The 17,589-nt window shown below is 60.3% G+C and overlaps 1 protein-coding gene across 3 annotated transcripts; it reads left to right on the top strand.

The window, feature by feature from the left end:
* Nucleotides 1-119: 119 nt before the first annotated feature.
* Nucleotides 120-17,443, top strand: EHBP1L1 (EH domain binding protein 1 like 1). Of its 3 annotated transcripts, XM_025357998.1 has the most exons (20): nt 120-489; nt 3,142-3,199; nt 3,403-3,498; nt 4,006-4,059; nt 4,151-4,329; nt 4,408-4,550; nt 5,129-5,197; nt 5,282-5,444; nt 5,610-6,036; nt 7,648-7,821; nt 8,297-8,454; nt 8,542-8,590; nt 9,015-9,656; nt 14,454-14,523; nt 14,639-14,694; nt 14,789-14,912; nt 15,195-15,294; nt 16,579-16,652; nt 16,755-16,869; nt 16,981-17,443. In XM_025357998.1, exons 1-20 carry the CDS (start codon nt 386-388, stop codon nt 17,078-17,080), a joined length of 2,955 nt encoding a protein of 984 aa, XP_025213783.1. In that variant the 5' UTR covers nt 120-385; the 3' UTR covers nt 17,081-17,443. The 3 variants fall into 3 exon arrangements, with proteins under 3 accessions (XP_025213783.1, XP_025213781.1, XP_025213784.1); XM_025357996.1 differs by having other exon boundaries at nt 5,610-7,821; XM_025357999.1 differs by lacking the exons at nt 5,610-6,036; nt 7,648-7,821 and having other exon boundaries at nt 5,282-5,397.
* The last annotated feature ends 146 nt before the right edge of the window (nt 17,444-17,589 follow it).

Raw genomic sequence — 17,589 nt, 5'->3', positions numbered from 1 at the left:
GCCCCCGCTCCTGCTCTCTCTCCCGGGTCGCTGCGCGAGGCCCCGGAAGCCGGGTCGCCCCGCCCCCCGCGCTCCTGCCCCGGCCCCCGCCCCGCGCCGGAGCCCCGCCCGCCTTCCGACGGGGGTGCGGCTCCAGGAAACGGCGCGCTCCCAGCTCCGCGCTCGGCCACCCGACGCGCCCCAGACGACCCCGCCGATTCAGCCAGACCACCCGGCGGGCCCCATTGGCGGCAGCGGAGAGTGCAGTCCCCGGTCGGAGTCTGGGACACCTCCGCACGGACGGGGCGGGCGGCGCAGACAGGCCATGGGGACCCGGGCCGGGCCAGCAGTGGCGGGCCAGCGGGAGCCCCGGGCCTGAGAAGTGGGCGGCCGGGCGGCGGGGGCCATGACCTCGGTGTGGAAGCGCCTGCAGCGCGTGGGCAAGCGGGCGGCCAAGTTCCAGTTCGTGGCCTGTTACCACGAGCTGGTGTTGGAGTGCACCAAGAAATGGTGAGTGGGAGGGAGCCCAGGGGTCTCCTCCGAACTGGGACCTCATCCAGCCCTTTGAGTCTGAGAGGATTCTGCCCCCCAGCCCAATGACCAAATGGGCCCCCACCCCAGCTTGGGCCCTGTTTCTGTTCCCAGGCTTGGAGATTCAGAAGTGCCCTTGCAATTTGTGGGACCCCTGGAGGTGGGGGTGTGGGCAGCCTTCCCTGCGCGGGGGTCAGGACTTTCAGGCCTGAGGTTCTGCCTGTGTCCACTCCTTCCTCAGCTGCGGTCAGGGTTGGGGGAGGGAGGCCGCGTGTCTTGTGCCAGAAAGGTGATTCAGGGTGGCATTGGAAAAGGGATGAAGTTTTGAGGTCTGCAGGTGGCTAGGGCTGGGGCAGGAACCTCCCTGACCTTACTTAGTCCAGCTAAGAACAGAGATGTTGCCCCCTCCTCCCCTGTCATCTTGTTGAGCCAGAAGAACCCCTCTAACTCCCGCCTCTTCAGCTAGAGTGCTGGGAGGCTGGAAACATCTCCACAATGTCCTTAAAAGGGGAAACTGAGTGCTGGGAGGAATGAGGAGGGAGGCGGGGAGCAGCTTAAAGGGGCCTGAGGACCTAGGAGGTTGTGTGTCCGGGATGAGAGGGTTGTGGAGGGCAAGGTGGGACGGTGAGGGGTGATTCACGAGAGGGTGCAGGCCCCAGCCCGGACTACCAGCAGGCTCAGGGGCATCTCGTTCACATGCCGCCACCCATAGCTGCCCAGGCCCCTGCGTCACACCCTAAATATACGTGCTCGCTGGTGTCAGCTTCCCTTGGCTGGATTAGGGCACAGCTGTGGGGGCCTCACCCCCCAGATGGGGCTAAATTTAGGCTCCCCAGGGGAAGGGCTGGGGCAGGAAGGGACCATAGGGTCCAGGGGGAGGGGAGTGAGCAGGAGGCTGGGGTCCCTTGGGCAGCTGCCATATTCCTGGCCTTGCCCACACTGGGCCTGCTACAGGGCTATTCACATCTTTCAGCAGAGCCCGGGAGAACTTGGGGGCTGGCACTTGAACTCTGGCCTCTGGCTCCTGCTCCAGCATCCTGCGGGAGGCCAGGGAAACGCTGGGCACAGCAGGCTGAGGGTGCCAGCAGTGTCAACGCAGCTGAGTCACAGGCGGCTGTGGGTAGGGCCTCCTGGGCTGCTTAGCCTGGAGCCCAGGCCGGGAAGCTGCCCCTGCCCAGGTTGCAGCTTCCCAGGAGGGCGTGCGCAGCCTGAGTCAGGCTGCCCAGCCAAGCCCCGCCCTCCCTAGGCACCCCCTGTCCGCTTCCCCTTTCTGGGAAGGCCCCTTAGTTACCCTTGCTCTGCCATCGCCAGCAATCTGGGCTTGGGGAAGGGAACTTGGCTCAGGGCTGGAGGGCTCTAGGCTCAACCGTGTAACCTTGTTTGGCTCCAAATCTGTCTGGGCCTCAGCATCCTCAGGGTTAACAGAGAGCCAGTTATCCTGGCTTGGCCCCTAGAGGAACAGTGAGCTGGGCAAACCCAAGCGTCTGGCATGGGGCTGGGTACAGGCAAGGCAAGATTGTGTGCTGCCCTCGGCCGGATTGTCCCCTCAAGCATCACCCCTCCTGGGTAGCAGTTGAACATCTAACCCAAAGGGGCCTTCTGCCCCCAGGCCCAGCCCTGAGTCCACTCAGTGCCTGAGAATGGGCCCTGCGTGGCCATCTCTGTCCTCTTGCTTTGCCTCTGCCTCTCCTCTGACCTGGCATATATGCTGTTCAGTTTAGATGTCACCCCTGGAAGTCTTCCCTGATTGCCCCCCAGGCTCCACTGTCAACATCTCGCTGAAAACTGATCCTCCTTGGGACCCCTGGGCCCAGCAAAGGGCTGGACATGGCGGGCGAGGGATGGCAGTGTTGGTTAATGACAAGCTGACCCTCTACTGCCTCTCTGGCCTCACCCCCAACTCTCTGCCCCTCTCTCTGACGTCACCCTCCAGCTGCAGACCCTTGGACTTGCCATTCCCTCTTTCTCCAGATCCTCACACAGCCCATCCCCCTGCCACTCATGTCTCTGCTCAGACACCCAACCTCAAGGAGACCCCCAAGGGGTTCCCTCACATCACCCTGAAGTTCGCTTGTTAATTTATTTTCTTTCTTGACTGGTAGTCTGCCCCCACCTCCATTGTCCTCATCGGAAAGGTCTTGCCCCTCTTTTGCCCGCCTCTGTCCCCAAAACTGGGTTGGGTTTATGATGGGCGCCCCACAAACATCTTTGCGCGAAGGGACTTCTTTTATCCCTCGTCTTTGTCTCCCTGTATCGGAGTCTGCGTGTGTACACAACGCTCAAGTGCGCATCTGTGTCTGGCATCTCTTACCGGGTCCTTGTGTTTCTGTGTGTCTTGGTCTCTGAATGTGCCTGTCCCTGTCTCTTGCTGTCTTTCCTCATAGTCCCTGCCTGCCCACACTGTCTGGGCCTTTGCCCTTCTGCTGTGGCCCCACCCTGCCTTAGCAGCTCCACCCTGCACCCTGTGGCCCCAGATAAAGGGCTGCCCAGGCCCTCTCCTGGAGGAGGGAGAGGTGGGCAGAAGGAAGACCCTGAGGGAGCTGGGGGAGGAGGAGAAAGAGGAGATGGGGAGGCGGGTGAGCCTGACCAGGCAGCCCACTCTCTTTCCCCCTCCCCCTCCCCCTCCCCCAGGCAGCCAGATAAGCTGGTGGTGGTGTGGACCCGGCGGAACCGACGCATCTGCTCCAAGGTGGGGAAGGATGGCAACTGGGGATCCAGGTTAGGGATGGGGGCCAGTGGGAAGCTGATGGGGGCTGATGGGGGAGTGGAGTCAGGTTCAAGTTCAGATCAGAATCCACAGAGGAGAGAGGAAGATGGTGTCAAGGTTGGTGATAGGGTGGGTGTGGGAGGGAAGAGTTAAGATCGGGGGAGGACTCAGATTGCCCCTTGTAGGCCCACAGCTGGCAGCCGGGCATCCAGAACCCATACCGGGGCACCGTGGTGTGGATGGTACCTGAGAATGTGGACATCTCCGTGACCCTCTACAGGGTGAGTCTCTAGCCCTCCAGCATGAATGGCAACAGGGCAGGCAATTGCAACACGGGCAGTCACCCGGGTCTCCTGGTAGGTTGTTCATCCAGATAGAAGAGGATGCGGGGGGTGAGGCCAAGCATTAGGGGGGCCTGCTCAGCATGACTGGCCCAGGAGGTCTCCTTGGAGGAGGCAGCATTTACCCAACGCATGCAGCATGAGAGGCAGCTGGGACCAGAACCTGGGGTGCATCCCAGGAGGAGGTAGCAGCATGTGTAAAAGCCACCACCGCACGCACCTGTAATCCCAGCTCCTTGGGAGGGTAAGGCACGAGAATTGCTTGAACCTGGGAGGCAGAGGTTGCAGAGAGCCAAGATCGCACCCTAGCCTGGACGACAGAGCAAGACTCCATCTCAAAAAAAAAAAAAAAAAGCCACCACCACCAAGCCCCTCCTGAGCCAGCACAGGCTCTGCTCCCTTTGCTGCCGCCCCAGCAGCCGTGTACTCACCAGTACTCCTTCCCAGGACCCCCACGTGGACCAGTATGAGGCCAAAGAGTGGACATTTATTATTGAAAATGTGAGTGTCTGGAGTGGGCTTGGGTCTGGAATCTTGGGGACCCCGGGACAGCACTGATGCTCCTTCCCCTGGTCTCTCCTCTGGCCCACAGGAGTCTAAGGGGCAGCGGAAGGTGCTGGCCACGGCCGAGGTGGACCTGGCCCGCCATGCAGGGCCCGTGCCTGCCCAAGTCCCGCTGAGGCTGCGGCTGAAGCCGAAGTCAGTGAAGGTGGTGCAGGCTGAGCTGAGCCTCACTCTTTCCGGGGTGTTGCTGCGGGAGGGCCGTGCCACGTGAGTGCCTACCTGCCCTCCTTGACCCTGGCCTGTGACCTCTAACCCCCACCCTCACCTTTAACCTCTGCCCCCCAGGGACGATGACATGCAGAGTCTTGCAAGCCTCATGAGTGTGAAGCCTAGTGATGTGGGCAACTTGGATGATTTTGCTGAGAGTGATGAAGACGAGGCTCATGGCCCAGGAGCCCCCGAGGCCCGGGCTCAAGTCACCCAGCCAGGTGGGCTCACAGCCTGCTGTGGATCCAGACTGCCAAGACCTGGGGAGGGAGGGTTTCCCGGGCCACCAGCCACTTGCTGTGCCCGCCGTGTGATGGGAACTCATAACTGCCCAGGCAGTCCCAACCAACCCGGCAACCTCAATCGTCCCAACCTGGCTGCTGGTTCCGTGATGGCCTTAGTCTTCAACTGAGTCCTGGAGGATGGGTTCCCAATGTCTTCCTGGGCTCCTGGGTCCTCTTCTCATCCCTGTGTGGTGCTTGCCGGGCCCGTACCTGACCCAGGACAGCTGGCTCAGAAGCCCCGCTCCTGATCCCTCACCACCAGCCCTCCTGGGCCAGCTGGGGCTTCCTCATCCCTCCCCGCTGCTTGTCCAGGCTTTTTCTCTGTCCACTATTGTGGTTCTCTCTCTCTTTCTCTCCACATCTGTGGGCCTGTCTCTTCTCGCAGGCCGGGGCGGTGCCCTGAGGCCGGGGCGTTTCCCAGGTAGGCCCTGCACCGTAGTTGGGGGAGGGGGTCAGGCCTGCAGGGCCCTGCCCTGGGCTGACTCTGCCCTTCTGCCCTCTCCTACCACCCCCAGATCCCTCTCGAGAGCTGAAGACGCTTTGTGAAGAGGAGGAGGAAGGTCAAGGACGACCCCGGCAGACAGGTGAGACCCAGGCTGGGGTTGGGGGTGGAGACCGGACCCCAGGTCACTGGGCCCAGGCCACAGCATCCCCCACTTTCTTCTCAGTTGCCAGCCCTTCTAATGCTGAGGATACCAGCCCAGCCCCTGTGAGTGCTCCTGCACCCCCGGCCAGAGCCTCCCGAGGCCAGGGGCCAGAACGAGCTACTGAAGCCGGGGGCCAGGTGGGCCCTGAGGCCCCAAGGCCCCCGGAAACCTCACCAGAGATGAGGTGAGCTTTGGAACCAGCCCCACCCCCATTGCCCCCTGATAGGAGCCGCAGTCCTCACCCCACCAACCTGCCTCTCCAGGGCCCCAACAGTCTGAGGGGTGGGGGATGGTGCTGAGATTTGGGGCCACAGCAGCCCCCCAACTCCCCCTCCTGCTTTCTTCTCAGGTCTTCAAGGCAGCCAGGCCAGGACACGGCCCCAACCCCAGCCCCTCGGCTCCGGAAAGGCTCTGATGCCCTCCGGCCCCCAGTCCCCCAAGGGGAAGATGAGGTTCCCAAAGCCTCAGGGGCTCCTCCAGCAGGATTGGGCTCTGCTAGGGAGACCCAGGCCCAGGCATGCCCTCAGGAAGGGACAGAAGCCCATGGAGCTAGGCTGGGCCTGAGCATTGAGGATAAAGGCTCTGGAGACCCTTTTGGAGGGCAGAGAGTCAAGGCTGAAGAGATGGGCACTGGGGACAGTCCAGAGGCCAGTGGGGTGGACACTGAGCCCAGGTCAGGAGGCAGAGAGGCAAACACTAAGAGGTCAGGAGTCAGAGCTGGGGAGGCTGAAGAGAGTTCAGCAGTTTGTCAAGTGGATGCTGAGCACAGGTCAAAGGTGAGACATGTGGACACTAAGGGACCAGAGGCAACAGGGTTGATGCCTGAGGCAAGATGCAGGGGGACCCCTGAGGCTCCTCCAAGGGGCTCTCAGGGGAGGGTGGGAGTCAGGACGATGGATCAGACTGTAGGGTACTCTGGGCAACTTGGTGACCTGAAGGGGGCCAGGGCTGCTGCAGGCCAGGAGAGAGAGGGTGTAGAAGTGAGGGGCGGAGCCCCTGGTATTGAGGGGACAGGCCTGGAGCAGGGCCCCTCTGTTGGAGCAGTAAGCACCAGGCCCCAGGTGAGCAGCTGGCAGGGGGCCGTGTTATCACCTGCCCAGGGGGCAATATCCAGGGGTCTGGGAGGCTGGGAGGCAGAAGCTGGGGCTTCAGGGGTCCTGGAAACAGAGACTGAGGTGGTAGGGTTGGAGGTGCCAGGAACCCGGGAGAAAGAAGTTGAGGGGTCAGGGTTCCCAGAGACTAGGACACTAGAAATTGAGATACTGGGGGCCTTGGAGATAGAAGCAGCAAGATCAAGGGTCCTGGAGTCAGAGCTTGCTGGGACAGGACAGTGTGAGGGACTGGAGACCCAGGAAACAGAGGTGGGGGTCATAGAGACCCCAGGGACAGAGACTGGGGTGGCAGAATCTGAGGTACTGGGGACTCAGAAAACAGAGGCTGGGGGTTCAGGAGTTTTGCAGACAAGAACTAAGATAGCAGAGACTGAGGTACTGGGGACCCAGGAGATAGCTAGGGATTTGGGGCCACTGAAGATAGAAGATACGATAGCAGAATCTGAGATGCTGGGGACCCAGGAGACAGAGGTGGAAGCTTCTCGGGTACCAGAGACAGAGGCTAAGAGGACAGAGGCTAAAATATTAGGGACCCAGGAGATAACAGCTAGGGATTCAGGGGTCCCAGAGATAGAAGCTGAGATAGCAGAGTCTGATATATTGGTAGTCCAGGAGATAGAGGTGGGGCTTTTGGGGGTTCCGGGAATAGAGACTGGGACAGCAGAAGGTGCGATATTGGGGACCCAAGAGATAGCATCTAGGGATTCAGGGGTTCCAGGGATAGAAGCTGATATAACAGGGATTCAGGGGAAAGAGGTTGGGGGTTCAGAGGTTCTAGAGATAGAGACTGGGACAGTAGAAACTGAGATATTGGGGACCCGAGAGATAGCATCTAGGAGTTCGGGGGTCCCAGGGCTAGAATCTGAGGTAGCTGGGGCCGAGGAGACAGAGGTGGGGGGTTCAGGGATCTCAGAGGCAGAGGCTGGAATGGCAGAGGCCCAAGTACTGATGACTCAAAAGACAGAAATTATAGTTCCAGAGGCTGAGAAGGAAGAGGCTCAGACTTCGGGGGTCCAGGAAGCAGAGACTGAAGTTGGGAGTGCTCTCAAATATGAGGCTTTAAGGGCCCCAGTCACTCAGCCAAGAGTTTTAGGATCCCAGGAAGCAAAAGCAGAGATTTCAGGAGTACAAGGGTCAGAGAGTCGAGTTCTGAGAGTCCAGGAGGAAGAGGCTGGGGTTTGGAGGATATCAGAGGGAAAATCTGGGGCTTGGGGGGCCCAGGAAGCAGGGATGAAGGTTTTAGAGTCTCCAGAGAATGAATCTGGTACTTTTAAGGCCCAGGAAGTGGAGGCTGGGGTCTTGGGAAATAAGAAGGGGAAAGAAGCTGAGGGAAGCCTCGCAGAGGCCAGCCCGCCCGAAGCACAGGTGGCCAGTGGGGCAGGGGCTGGGGCACCCAGGGCCTCTTCCCCAGGAAAGGCTGAAGAGGACAGGAGGCTGCTGGGCAGCCAGGTAGGGATGGGGGCCGCCGAGGGCCCAGTCTGCTGCTTCCCACTAACCTGGGGCTGAGCGAACGGCGGCTCTGCATGGACCCACCTGGTGGAATGGGATCGGGTGGGGTGCGGGGCTCAGCTTGAAGGAGCCCCCTCATCCCTTCCTTTCTCAGGATGCCCTGGTTCTCCTACCCCATCTTCCCTGGGCCGCATGGAGCTGGACACCTTTAAGCTGATTTTCTGGGCTGACCTTGAGGTCTGGCTGCTGGTGACCTCTGATCTTGTCTGGGGGCCACTGACCTTTTAGGTGACCTTGGCAGATAACCCTGCATCTGAAAACCCTTTTACCTGGCCCCAAGGCTCTGGCCAGTGGTCTGTGGTGACCCCTGCAAGCTCAGAGATGGGGCTGTTTTGTGCCAGGCGTGAGCTTCCCCAAGAGGCAGAGGGCACAGAGCCCATTTATACACTCCCTAAGCCCACCCCTGTGTCCCCAGGCAACACCTGCCGTGGTCAGCTCCAGCCAGTCCCTGCTGGAGTGGTGCCAGGCAGTCACCGCTGGCTACCGTGGTGTTCGCATCACCAACTTCACCACATCCTGGCGCAACGGCTTGGCCTTCTGTGCCATCCTGCACCGATTCTACCCAGACAAGATGTGAGCTGCCAGAGGGGTGGGAATGGATGGGGGAGCCATCAGGGAGGGCAGTGTGGACCCAGTCTCTGACCAGCACTCTCTCTGCAGTGATTATGCCTCCCTAGACCCACTCAACATCAAGCAGAACAACAAGCAGGTGAGATGGGATGGGGGGCTGCCTGGAGGGAAGGAGGGTCTAGAGAGCCAGGCTTTCAGTCTCAGATTTGGATAAGGTGGGCTGCTGGGCCCAGCAGTGGCTTCTGGAAGTTTTGCCTCTTTTTACCCCTTTCGTCATTAAATTGTTTGTTTTCCTTATTTTTGTTTGTTTGTTTTAAAGTGTTTTTCCTCCCTTAGATGGTTTTTCCAAAACCACACTTTGGTAACGGGGCGGACTGTGTGCCGTTGCTAAGCAACGCGAGGGCGGGCCCTCTTGCTGGATTTCCCTTGTTAGGAGGGGGCGGTGTTGCTAGGCAAAGCCTGGGGTGCCAATCCCGGGGACCCCCTCCGTGGGGCGGCACTGCAGCGTTGCTGGGTGGCGCGGGCCACTGCCGCCGCTGACCCCGAGCGCACCCTTCCCCCAGGCCTTCGATGGCTTCGCGGCTCTGGGCGTGTCGCGGCTGCTGGAGCCAGCGGACATGGTGCTGCTGTCGGTGCCCGACAAGCTCATCGTCATGACGTACCTATGCCAGATCCGCGCCTTCTGCACCGGGCAGGAGCTGCAGCTGGTACAGCTGGAGGGCGGCGGCGGCGCCGGCACGTACCGCGTGGGCAGCGCCCAGTCCAGCCCGCCCGACGACCTGGACGCCGGAGGCCTGGCGCAGCGGCTGCGCGGTCACGGGGCCGAGGCGCCCCAGGAGCCCAAGGAAGCCGAAGACCGTGCGGACGGGGCGGCCCCGGGGGCGGCCTCCAGGAACGCGGACACGGGCCGCGCCTGCAAGGACAGCGGGGCCGAGGTCCCCCGAGAGGCGCGACCCGCGGAGGTCCCGGTCGAGGGGCTGGTGAACGGGGCGGGGGCGCCGGGCGGTGGCGGCGTGAGGCTGCGACGGCCCTCGGTCAATGGGGAGCCCGGGCCGGTGCCCCCGCCCCGCGCGCACGGCTCCTTCTCCCATGTGCGCGACGCCGACCTGCTCAAGAAGAGGCGCTCAAGGCTGCGGAACAGCAGCTCTTTCTCGGTGGACGATCCGGACGCCGGAGCCGCGGGAGGTGCGGGAGCTGCGGCTGCAGTGAGTGTCAGGGCTCCTTCTTTCCTCCCCGGGAAGCTGGGCAGAGAACGGGGCGAGTCCCTAGGGGCCCCAAGGACAGAGCTGGCGCGAAGGTGACGGTTTCAGAGTGGTGGGGCTTGGCTGGACCCGGGAGGGGCTTTCTGATCAGAGGGACCCTGGTGCTGTGGAAGAGTCCTCTGGTGTGGTAGTGAGCTCCCTGTTAGGGGACGCATTCAAGCCCGCCAGGCAGGGTCCCAGGCTTTGCCGCCAGCCTGGGATAAGTGCTGAGGGTTTTTAGTGCTTGGCACTTGGTGTGGGGAATCACAGGCTGCAGTAGGAAGTTCCCGCAGGATCCACATTCCTGGCCCTCCGCCCAGCGCTTGGGAGGCTGGAAGGTGGGTTTGGGCATTTCTTTTTTTTTTTTTTTTTTTTTGAGACGGAGTCTCGCTCTGTCGCCCAGGCTGGAGTGCAGTGGCCAGATCTCAGCTCACTGCAAGCTCCGCCTCCCGGGTTCCCGCTATTCTCCTGCCTCAGCCTCCCGAGTAGCTGGGACCACAGGCGCCGCCACCTCGCCCGGCTAATTTTTTGTGTTTTTAGTAGAGACGGGGTTTCGCCGTGTTAGCCAGGATGGTCTCGATCTCCTGACCTTGTGATCCGCCCGTCTCGGCCTCCCAAAGTGCTGGGATTACAGGCTTGAGCCACCGCGCCCGGCCGCGGGTTTGGGCATTTCTTTCCCTGCAGGTGGCTCATCATCAACCAGCAGCCACCCTGCCCCGTAAGCTGGGTGCAGACTATCTGTACTCAAGAGGGATTCTCCAGGGCTTCCCAGCCCCAGGACTCTGGCATGCATCTTTAACCCCAGATGCTGGAGACCAGTCTCCTCTTTTCTTACAATGGAAGGTTGGAGATGGGAGATCCTGAGGGCCCATGTCCCTGCTGTCATCCCCTATGGGTTGCAGGTCATCTCCTAGAGTGTCATGTCACTATGCTGAAAGGGGCATGGTCCCAGAAAGAGCAGGAACTTGCTCAGTGACCCACAGCTGCTGGAGTCCAGGACACGGGTTTTCCAGCTGGGGTCCCAGCACTGCCCCATCCTGCCTGTGAACCAAGGGGCAGCTCTGCCAGGCTGCTGCAAACCTTCGGCTGTCCAGGAATGACCCCTGCGTTTGAAGGAAAGGAGTGAATTCATTGGGAAAGCTTTTCTGGAAGAAGCCACCATTTGAGCTAGGTGCTAGGTTGATAAGATGGCCAGGTTTTTCCCAGGTGAAAAATGAGTGGGGTTCTCAAATGGTGGGACCTGCATTAGCAAAAACGTGGCAGCAGGAAAGTTCAGGTCTCGTTTAGGGAACTGCCAGCCATCTCCCAGAAGGTCCATAAGTGGCAATGAGGCTAGGCTGAGAGCAGGAGTCCTGGGTGTAGGGTCAGAGGCACAGCATTGAGCCTGTGAGTGAGAGACAGAGGGCACGGGTGATGCCCGCCTGTAGGAGATATGATACGCAGGAGTCAAGAGGATAAGGCCAGCTTTGGCCCATCTGTTGGCCTCTGGCCACAGCCCCATTAATGTGTGTCAGTGGTTCTTTAAATCTTAAAGGGGAGGTGCCAACCTATGCCCCTCTGGGTCCCAGTTCCAGCATCTGGCCTTTCCAAGTCAGGCCTTCCCTCAACTCTTGTCTCACAGGAGATGTCTGACCCATGGGGCTGGAGGGGACTCCTCATTGGCCACCCCCATTCCTCATGCCCATTGTGTGCAGTGGGAGGTGGTCTGACCTGGCCCGGCCCTTGGGAGCTCCCAAAGTCCTGGTCTTCCTCGAGGAGGGGCCAGACATGAGGGTATTGAAAGAGGAATTTGAGGCCAGGTACCGTGGCTCATGCCTGTAATCCCAGCGCTTTGAGAGGCAAAGGCAGGCAGATCACGAGGTCAGGAGATCGAGACCATCCTGGCCAACATGGTGAAACCCTGTCTCTACTAAAATACAAAAAATTAGCTGGGCATGGTGGTACAGGCCTGTAGTCCCAGCTACTCAGGACGCTGAGGCAGGGGAATCATTTGAACCCCGGAGGCGGAGGTCTCAGTGAGCCGATATCGTGCCACTGCACTCCAGCCTGGCGACAGAGCATGACTCTGTCTCAAAAAAAAAAAAAAAAAAAAGGCCGGGCGCGGTGGCTCAAGCCTGTAATCCCAGCACTTTGGGAGGCCGAGGCGGGTGGATCACGAGGTCAGGAGATCGAGACCATCCTGGCTAACATGGTGAAACCCCGTCTCTACTAAAAATACAAAAAACTAGCCGGGCGTGGTGGCGGGCGCCTGTAGTCCCAGCTACTCGGAGGCTGAGGCAGGAGAATGGCGTGAACCTGGGAGGCGGAGCTTGCAGTGAGCCGAGATCGCGCCACTGCACTCCAGCCTGGGTGACACAGCGCGAGACTCCGTCTCAAAAAAAAAAAAAAAAAAAAAAAAAGAGGAATTTGAGTTAGACATGAGGAAGCACTGAAATTCCCACGAGGCCTGGCATGAGGAAGCTCCGCTGCTGCTGAGGCTGGATTTCTCCACTCTCCTGCCTTTGCCTGTCCCGTCAGCTCAGCACTCTCTATGTGCCTGGCCTGCCCATGGGCTCTTACAGTGTGTATGAAAGCCTTTTGCAAGGTGGCATTGAGGCTCTCTGCAGATTGCTGTCAAAAAGAGGGGAGCTGTGTGTTTCCTTAGATTCCTTTCTAGAAGCCCTGCAGCTCCCAGGTCACACAGGGCTGGGCTTTCTCCCATTTTACATACAAGGACACAAACAATGGCCCCATGGGTGTGACTGGCCCCGAGGCACACAGCAAGTTGGTGGCCAAGCTCGGAAAAAAAGTTTTGGGTTAGACAACCCTGGGTCCTAGACCAGACCCTTTAGGAGCCTCATCTCTGACCCTCAGTTTCCTCATCTGTAAAGCGGGGAGGGTCATGGTCCCTGCCTCCCGGGGCTGTTGGGAGGATCTGGTGAGTCAATGCACATAAAGTGCTTTAAGTACAGAAACACTTGGTAGATATGAGCTGTTATTAGTCAGTGTACCCCGGGTGTATTTTCTGGGCCCAGCTCTGTATGAGGGGGAGACATGGGAAACCAGCAGCTGTGACGGGGTGAGTGGGGGTTGGAGCTGTGATGGGAGAGGCCATGGGAGCAGCATCTGCCCAGCCTGGGGATCAGAGGCGGCTTCTGGAGACATGGAAGTCAGGGAGGGTGGTGGGAAGAGTGTGGGGGCCCCGGCAGGGGGTCTCTGGAGGAAGTAGGGCTGGGCTGGGTCATGGAGGTCACGTTGGTACCAGGCAGCCCAAGATGGAGGCTGACTCCAGGCTGAGAAAGCTATTTTGGGAACTGAAAGTCGGTCACTGTGGCCAGGGGGCGGTGTCTAGGCGTGGCTCAGGGTGGTAGGAACATTGAGGCTGAAGCTGCCTGAGGCTTTGGCATGAGGCTGGGGGACTGAGGAGAGGTGTGAAACAGTGACACCTAAAAGGTGGGGGGAGTGTCAGAGAGGCTTCGGTTTCAGCTTGAGTCAGCAGGCAGGCCATGATGGTGGCTGGTGGGAAGCCACCACTGCCCCAGGCCAGAGAGGATGGCCCCTGAGCCAGGGATGTCCAGGGCTGCCTCTCGGAGAGGTACAGGTGGGAGTGGACATGGGTGGCTCAACCACTGTCCCTGCCCCATGACCCTGACACAGGTCAGATGACCCAAACTTGGGGGGCCAGGTCAGGAGCAGTTGAGGGGCCAGGCTGTCAGCTGAGCCGCAAGTTGGGGACCCCCAGCACTAACAGTCCCAGCAAGTCACTAGGGGCGGGTAGGCACATGGGGTCAGCCCTGCCCTTCCAGGCTAAAATTCGGAGATCCAGCCAGCCTGATTTGTCCTGTGTGTGTGAGCGTGCAGCAGCCGCTCTTGGGTGTGGGAACTGAAAATGCAGCAGGGCACCCCCTTTTGGCCAGGATGTGGAGGTGCTGGCTCGGGAGGGTCCGGGTCTGGGAAGCCCTGAGGACAGAAGGGGAGGGAGCCTGGGTGGGGCCTCTGCAGGAGGCAGGGCTGGGCTGGATCACACGGATGGGGCCATATCGGGTGAGTGCAATGGTCACTGCATGGGGCCCTGGCCATGATGGGAAGCCAGCACTAGCTGACAGAAGTCAGAAGTGGCCTGAGGGAGTTCCATGGAGGAGGAGTCGAGGCTGGGCGTGGTGGCTCACACCTGTAATCCTAGCACTTTGGGAGGCTGAAGTGGGCGGATCACCTGAGGTCAGGAGTTCGAGTCCAGCCCGGCCAACATGGTGAAGCTCCGTGTCTACTGAAAATACAAAAATCCCCGTGGCAGGTGGCTACTTGGGAAGCTGAGGCAGGAGAATCACCTGAACCAGGAGGTGGAGGTTGCAGTGAGCCATGATCCTGCCACTGTACTCCAGCCAGGGTTACAGAGCGAGACTCCGTCTCAAAAAAAAAAAAAAAAAAAAAGAGAGTGGGGAGGAGAGGCCTGGGCTGGGCCCTTCAAAGGCTCTCACCCTGTGAGGCCGGAGCTCAGCCCAGCCCCAGGAGGGGAATTGGGAGCTCGGAGCCTGGGCGTGGATGGGCCCAGGGCCACAGGGCCAGGAAGGATGAAGGCTGTGGCCTTTGCTTGAGGAGGCATTTTCCCTGGAAGGAGGTGGGCCCAGGGATTCTGTGCATGCAGGACTAGAGGAGGGGCAGGGTCGGGCAAGGGCTGGGGTCAAGGACCCCTCCTCCCCTCTGTGTGAGTGGCTCTGGCTGGCCCCAGGCCCAGGCTGGCGGGAAACCCCTCCCAGCCCTCACTGGCCCCTTCTTCCACAGGAAGGCCCGGCCCCTGACCCCAGCCCTGCCCTGGGCCCACCCACAGCTGCAGCCTCTCAACAGCCCCCTGGTGAGTAGCAGGAGTGGTGACCATCTCAGTTCAGGCTGTTCACAAAGCCTGGACTGGGGACTTCCTGGGGATGGGTGGTGGTTAGGGGGTGCCTTATCATCATCTCTGTCTGCAGGTGGGAGTCCCCTCTCGGAGGAGCCACCCCCAAGCCCAGGGGAGGAGGCTGGGCTGGTAAGGAGGGCTAAGTGGGAGGAGCTGATGGTTGAGCACCTCCTATTCAGGGCCTGGGCTGAGTCCACCCTGTTCTCTGCCTTTTCCACCCCAGCAACGGTTCCAGGACACAAGTCAGTATGTGTGTGCAGAGCTGCAGGCCCTGGAACAGGAGCAGAGGCAGATAGATGGGCGGGCGTCTGAGGTGGAGACGCAGCTGAGGAGCCTTATGGAGTCAGGTGGGGCATGCATCTGGGGGTCCCTTCCCCAACACGTCACTAGGTCTGCCCGGCCCTGCAGCTGTTCCTGACCTTGGGAGGAGCTGAGAAGAGGCACGGCTGGCGTCAGCGTTCCCATTTTACAGCCAGGCATGCTGAGGCCCTGAAGTGGCTTCCTTGAGGCACCCAGTTCTGGCTTCTGGGATGTCACAAGGGAGCAAACCCCCTCCCCCAACCCCCAGCTGCCCTACACTGATACCGGGGGCAGGGGGCAGGCCTGGTGACTGTCCCTGTCCAATGCAGGTGCCAACAAGCTGCAGGAGGAGGTGCTGATCCAGGAGTGGTTCACCCTGGTCAACAAGAAGAACGCTCTTATCCGGAGGCAGGACCAGCTGCAGCTGCTGTGAGTGCTGGCCCCAGGCCAGGAGAGCAGAGGGACTCTCAGCTACTTTGGTTAGGGTTCTTCACTACTTTCTTCTTCCTACAGAGATCTTTTTGACAAATGATTCCTCTTCCATCTGACTGTTTTTGTCCTAACCAATTTGCTGCTTAAAGTGTAATACTGGCTGGGTGCAGTGGCTCCCGCCTGTAATCCCAGTACTTGGGGAGGCCGAGGCAGGCAGATCACCTGAGGTCAGGAGTTCAAGACCAGCCAACATGGTGAAACCCCATCTCTACTAAAAATACAAAAATTAGCCAAGTGTGGTGGCATGTGCCTGTAATCCCGGTAACTTGGAAGGCTGAGGCAGGAGAATCGCTTGAACCTGGGAGGTGGAGGTTGCAGTGAGCCGAGATCAGACCATTGCACTGGGCAACAGAGCGAGACTCTGCCTCAAAAAATAAAAATTAAAAAAAAATTAAGGATAAAACTCTTAAATTAGAACTATTTTTACTAATAAGAAAACCGGCTGGGTGCGGTGGCTCACGCCTGTAATCCCATCACTTTGGGAGGCCAAGGCGGGCAGATCACAAGGTCAGGAGATGGAGACCATCTGACTAACACAGTGAAACCCCGTCTTTACTAAAAATACAAAACATTAGCCCGGTGTGGTGGCGGGCGCCTGTAGTCCCAGCTAATGGGAAGGCTGAGGCAGGAGAATGGCGTGAACCCTCCCGAGGTTCAGAGACTGTAGTGAGCCGAGATCGGGCCACTGCACTCCAGCGTGGGCAACAGAGGGAGACTCTGTCTCAAAAAAAAAAGAAAGAAAAGAAAAAGAAAACCGAGGCCCAGGAAGTTGAGGGCTGAATTCCCCAGTGTGACCTTGTTCCTTTACAGTAAGGAAAACAGAGGCCCAGAGAGATATGATCTGGTTCCCATGTGGGGTCCAAAGCCACTCTGCGGCCATTGCCTTTGTCATCCTGCTGGGTGGGGACGGCTTTGCCTCCCTTTTGCGTTTGGGATCATTTTTAAGAATAACTGTAGCCAATACTTCCTGTTTATGAGTGTTCATGCAAATAATCCTTCAGGGGTCCTTCGGGGTGGGGGGACAACATAAACACCCAGCAATTGGAGAAAACAGAAGAAAAGAGATAATGTGGTCTGGAGACTGGAGGATAGCTCTGCGGTCAGCCCTGCCCTCCCTGGGAACTTCTGGGGAGGTGGGATGGGGTCAGGGAGTGGCCAGAGCCCTGGGCACTCTCTCCCTATGCCGCTTTTCCTGACCTGCCACCCCCCTGCACCGTCCAGCATCGAGGAGCAGGACTTGGAGCGAAGGTTTGAGCTGCTGAGCCGCGAGCTGCGGGCCATGCTGGCCATCGAAGGTGGGACATGGGCTCAGGGGGCAGGAGGCAGGACAGAGCCAGGGTAGAGGCGGCACAGCGCCGGGCCCGCGCCTCCTGACGCTTAGCCGCTTCGACCCTCAGACTGGAAGAAAACGTCCGCACAGCAGCACCGAGAGCAGCTCCTGCTGGAGGAGCTGGTGTCGCTGGTGAACCAGCGTGACGAGCTGGTCCGGGACCTGGACCACAAGGAGCGGATGTGAGTGGCGCTGGGCGGCGCTGGGAGTTGGGAGGGTCTAGGACATGCTCCCGCAGAGGGTTGGTGTGGACCCCGCCCAACGCTGCACTGACTCGAACCCACTCCCCCCAGCGCCCTGGAGGAGGACGAGCGCCTGGAACGCGGCCTGGAACAGCGGCGCCGCAAGCTGAGCCGGCAGTTGAGCCGGCGGGAACGCTGCGTGCTGAGCTGAGGCCACCGGCCTGGGTGGTCCATAATTTCTCGCGCCCCCGGCGTCCGCCGCTACCCTGGGCCTGCGCTGCGGAGGACCCGGCCGTCCCGGATACCGCGCGCGTGTCCGCTAGGGCCCGCCGGCGCGCTTCCCGGGACGGGGCAGGGCGGATCCTCGACCCCACGGCGGGGGGGGGGGGGGGGGGGGGCGGCCGCCGTATTTATTTGTCACCGAGTGTGTGTGCGCGCTCGCGGCGGTGCGGGGTCCTCCCCGACGGCACGGCCGGGCCGGCAGCCTCGGGGAGAGGGATGCCTGGGCACTGCCGTCCCTCGCCGGCTTGCCCTCCTGTTCTCCAGAGCAATAAAGTTGGACGAGGCTACCCCAGCGCCGGCCTTTTCTCCGCTCCACCTGGGCTCTCAATAGGCGGAGGAGAGTGGGCCGAGGCTAAGGAGGGCGGCTCTGCCATCCTAAGCCAGTTGGTGCGGCTTCGAGGTTCCCAGGGCCAGCGGAGGCTGGACCTCGGCCTTCCC

Source organism: Theropithecus gelada, chromosome 14, assembly GCF_003255815.1.
Source record: "Theropithecus gelada isolate Dixy chromosome 14, Tgel_1.0, whole genome shotgun sequence".
Classification (NCBI taxonomy): Eukaryota; Metazoa; Chordata; class Mammalia; order Primates; family Cercopithecidae; genus Theropithecus; species Theropithecus gelada.
Note: the sequence above shows the minus strand (reverse complement) of the source record. Positions and strands in the feature narration are given on the sequence as shown.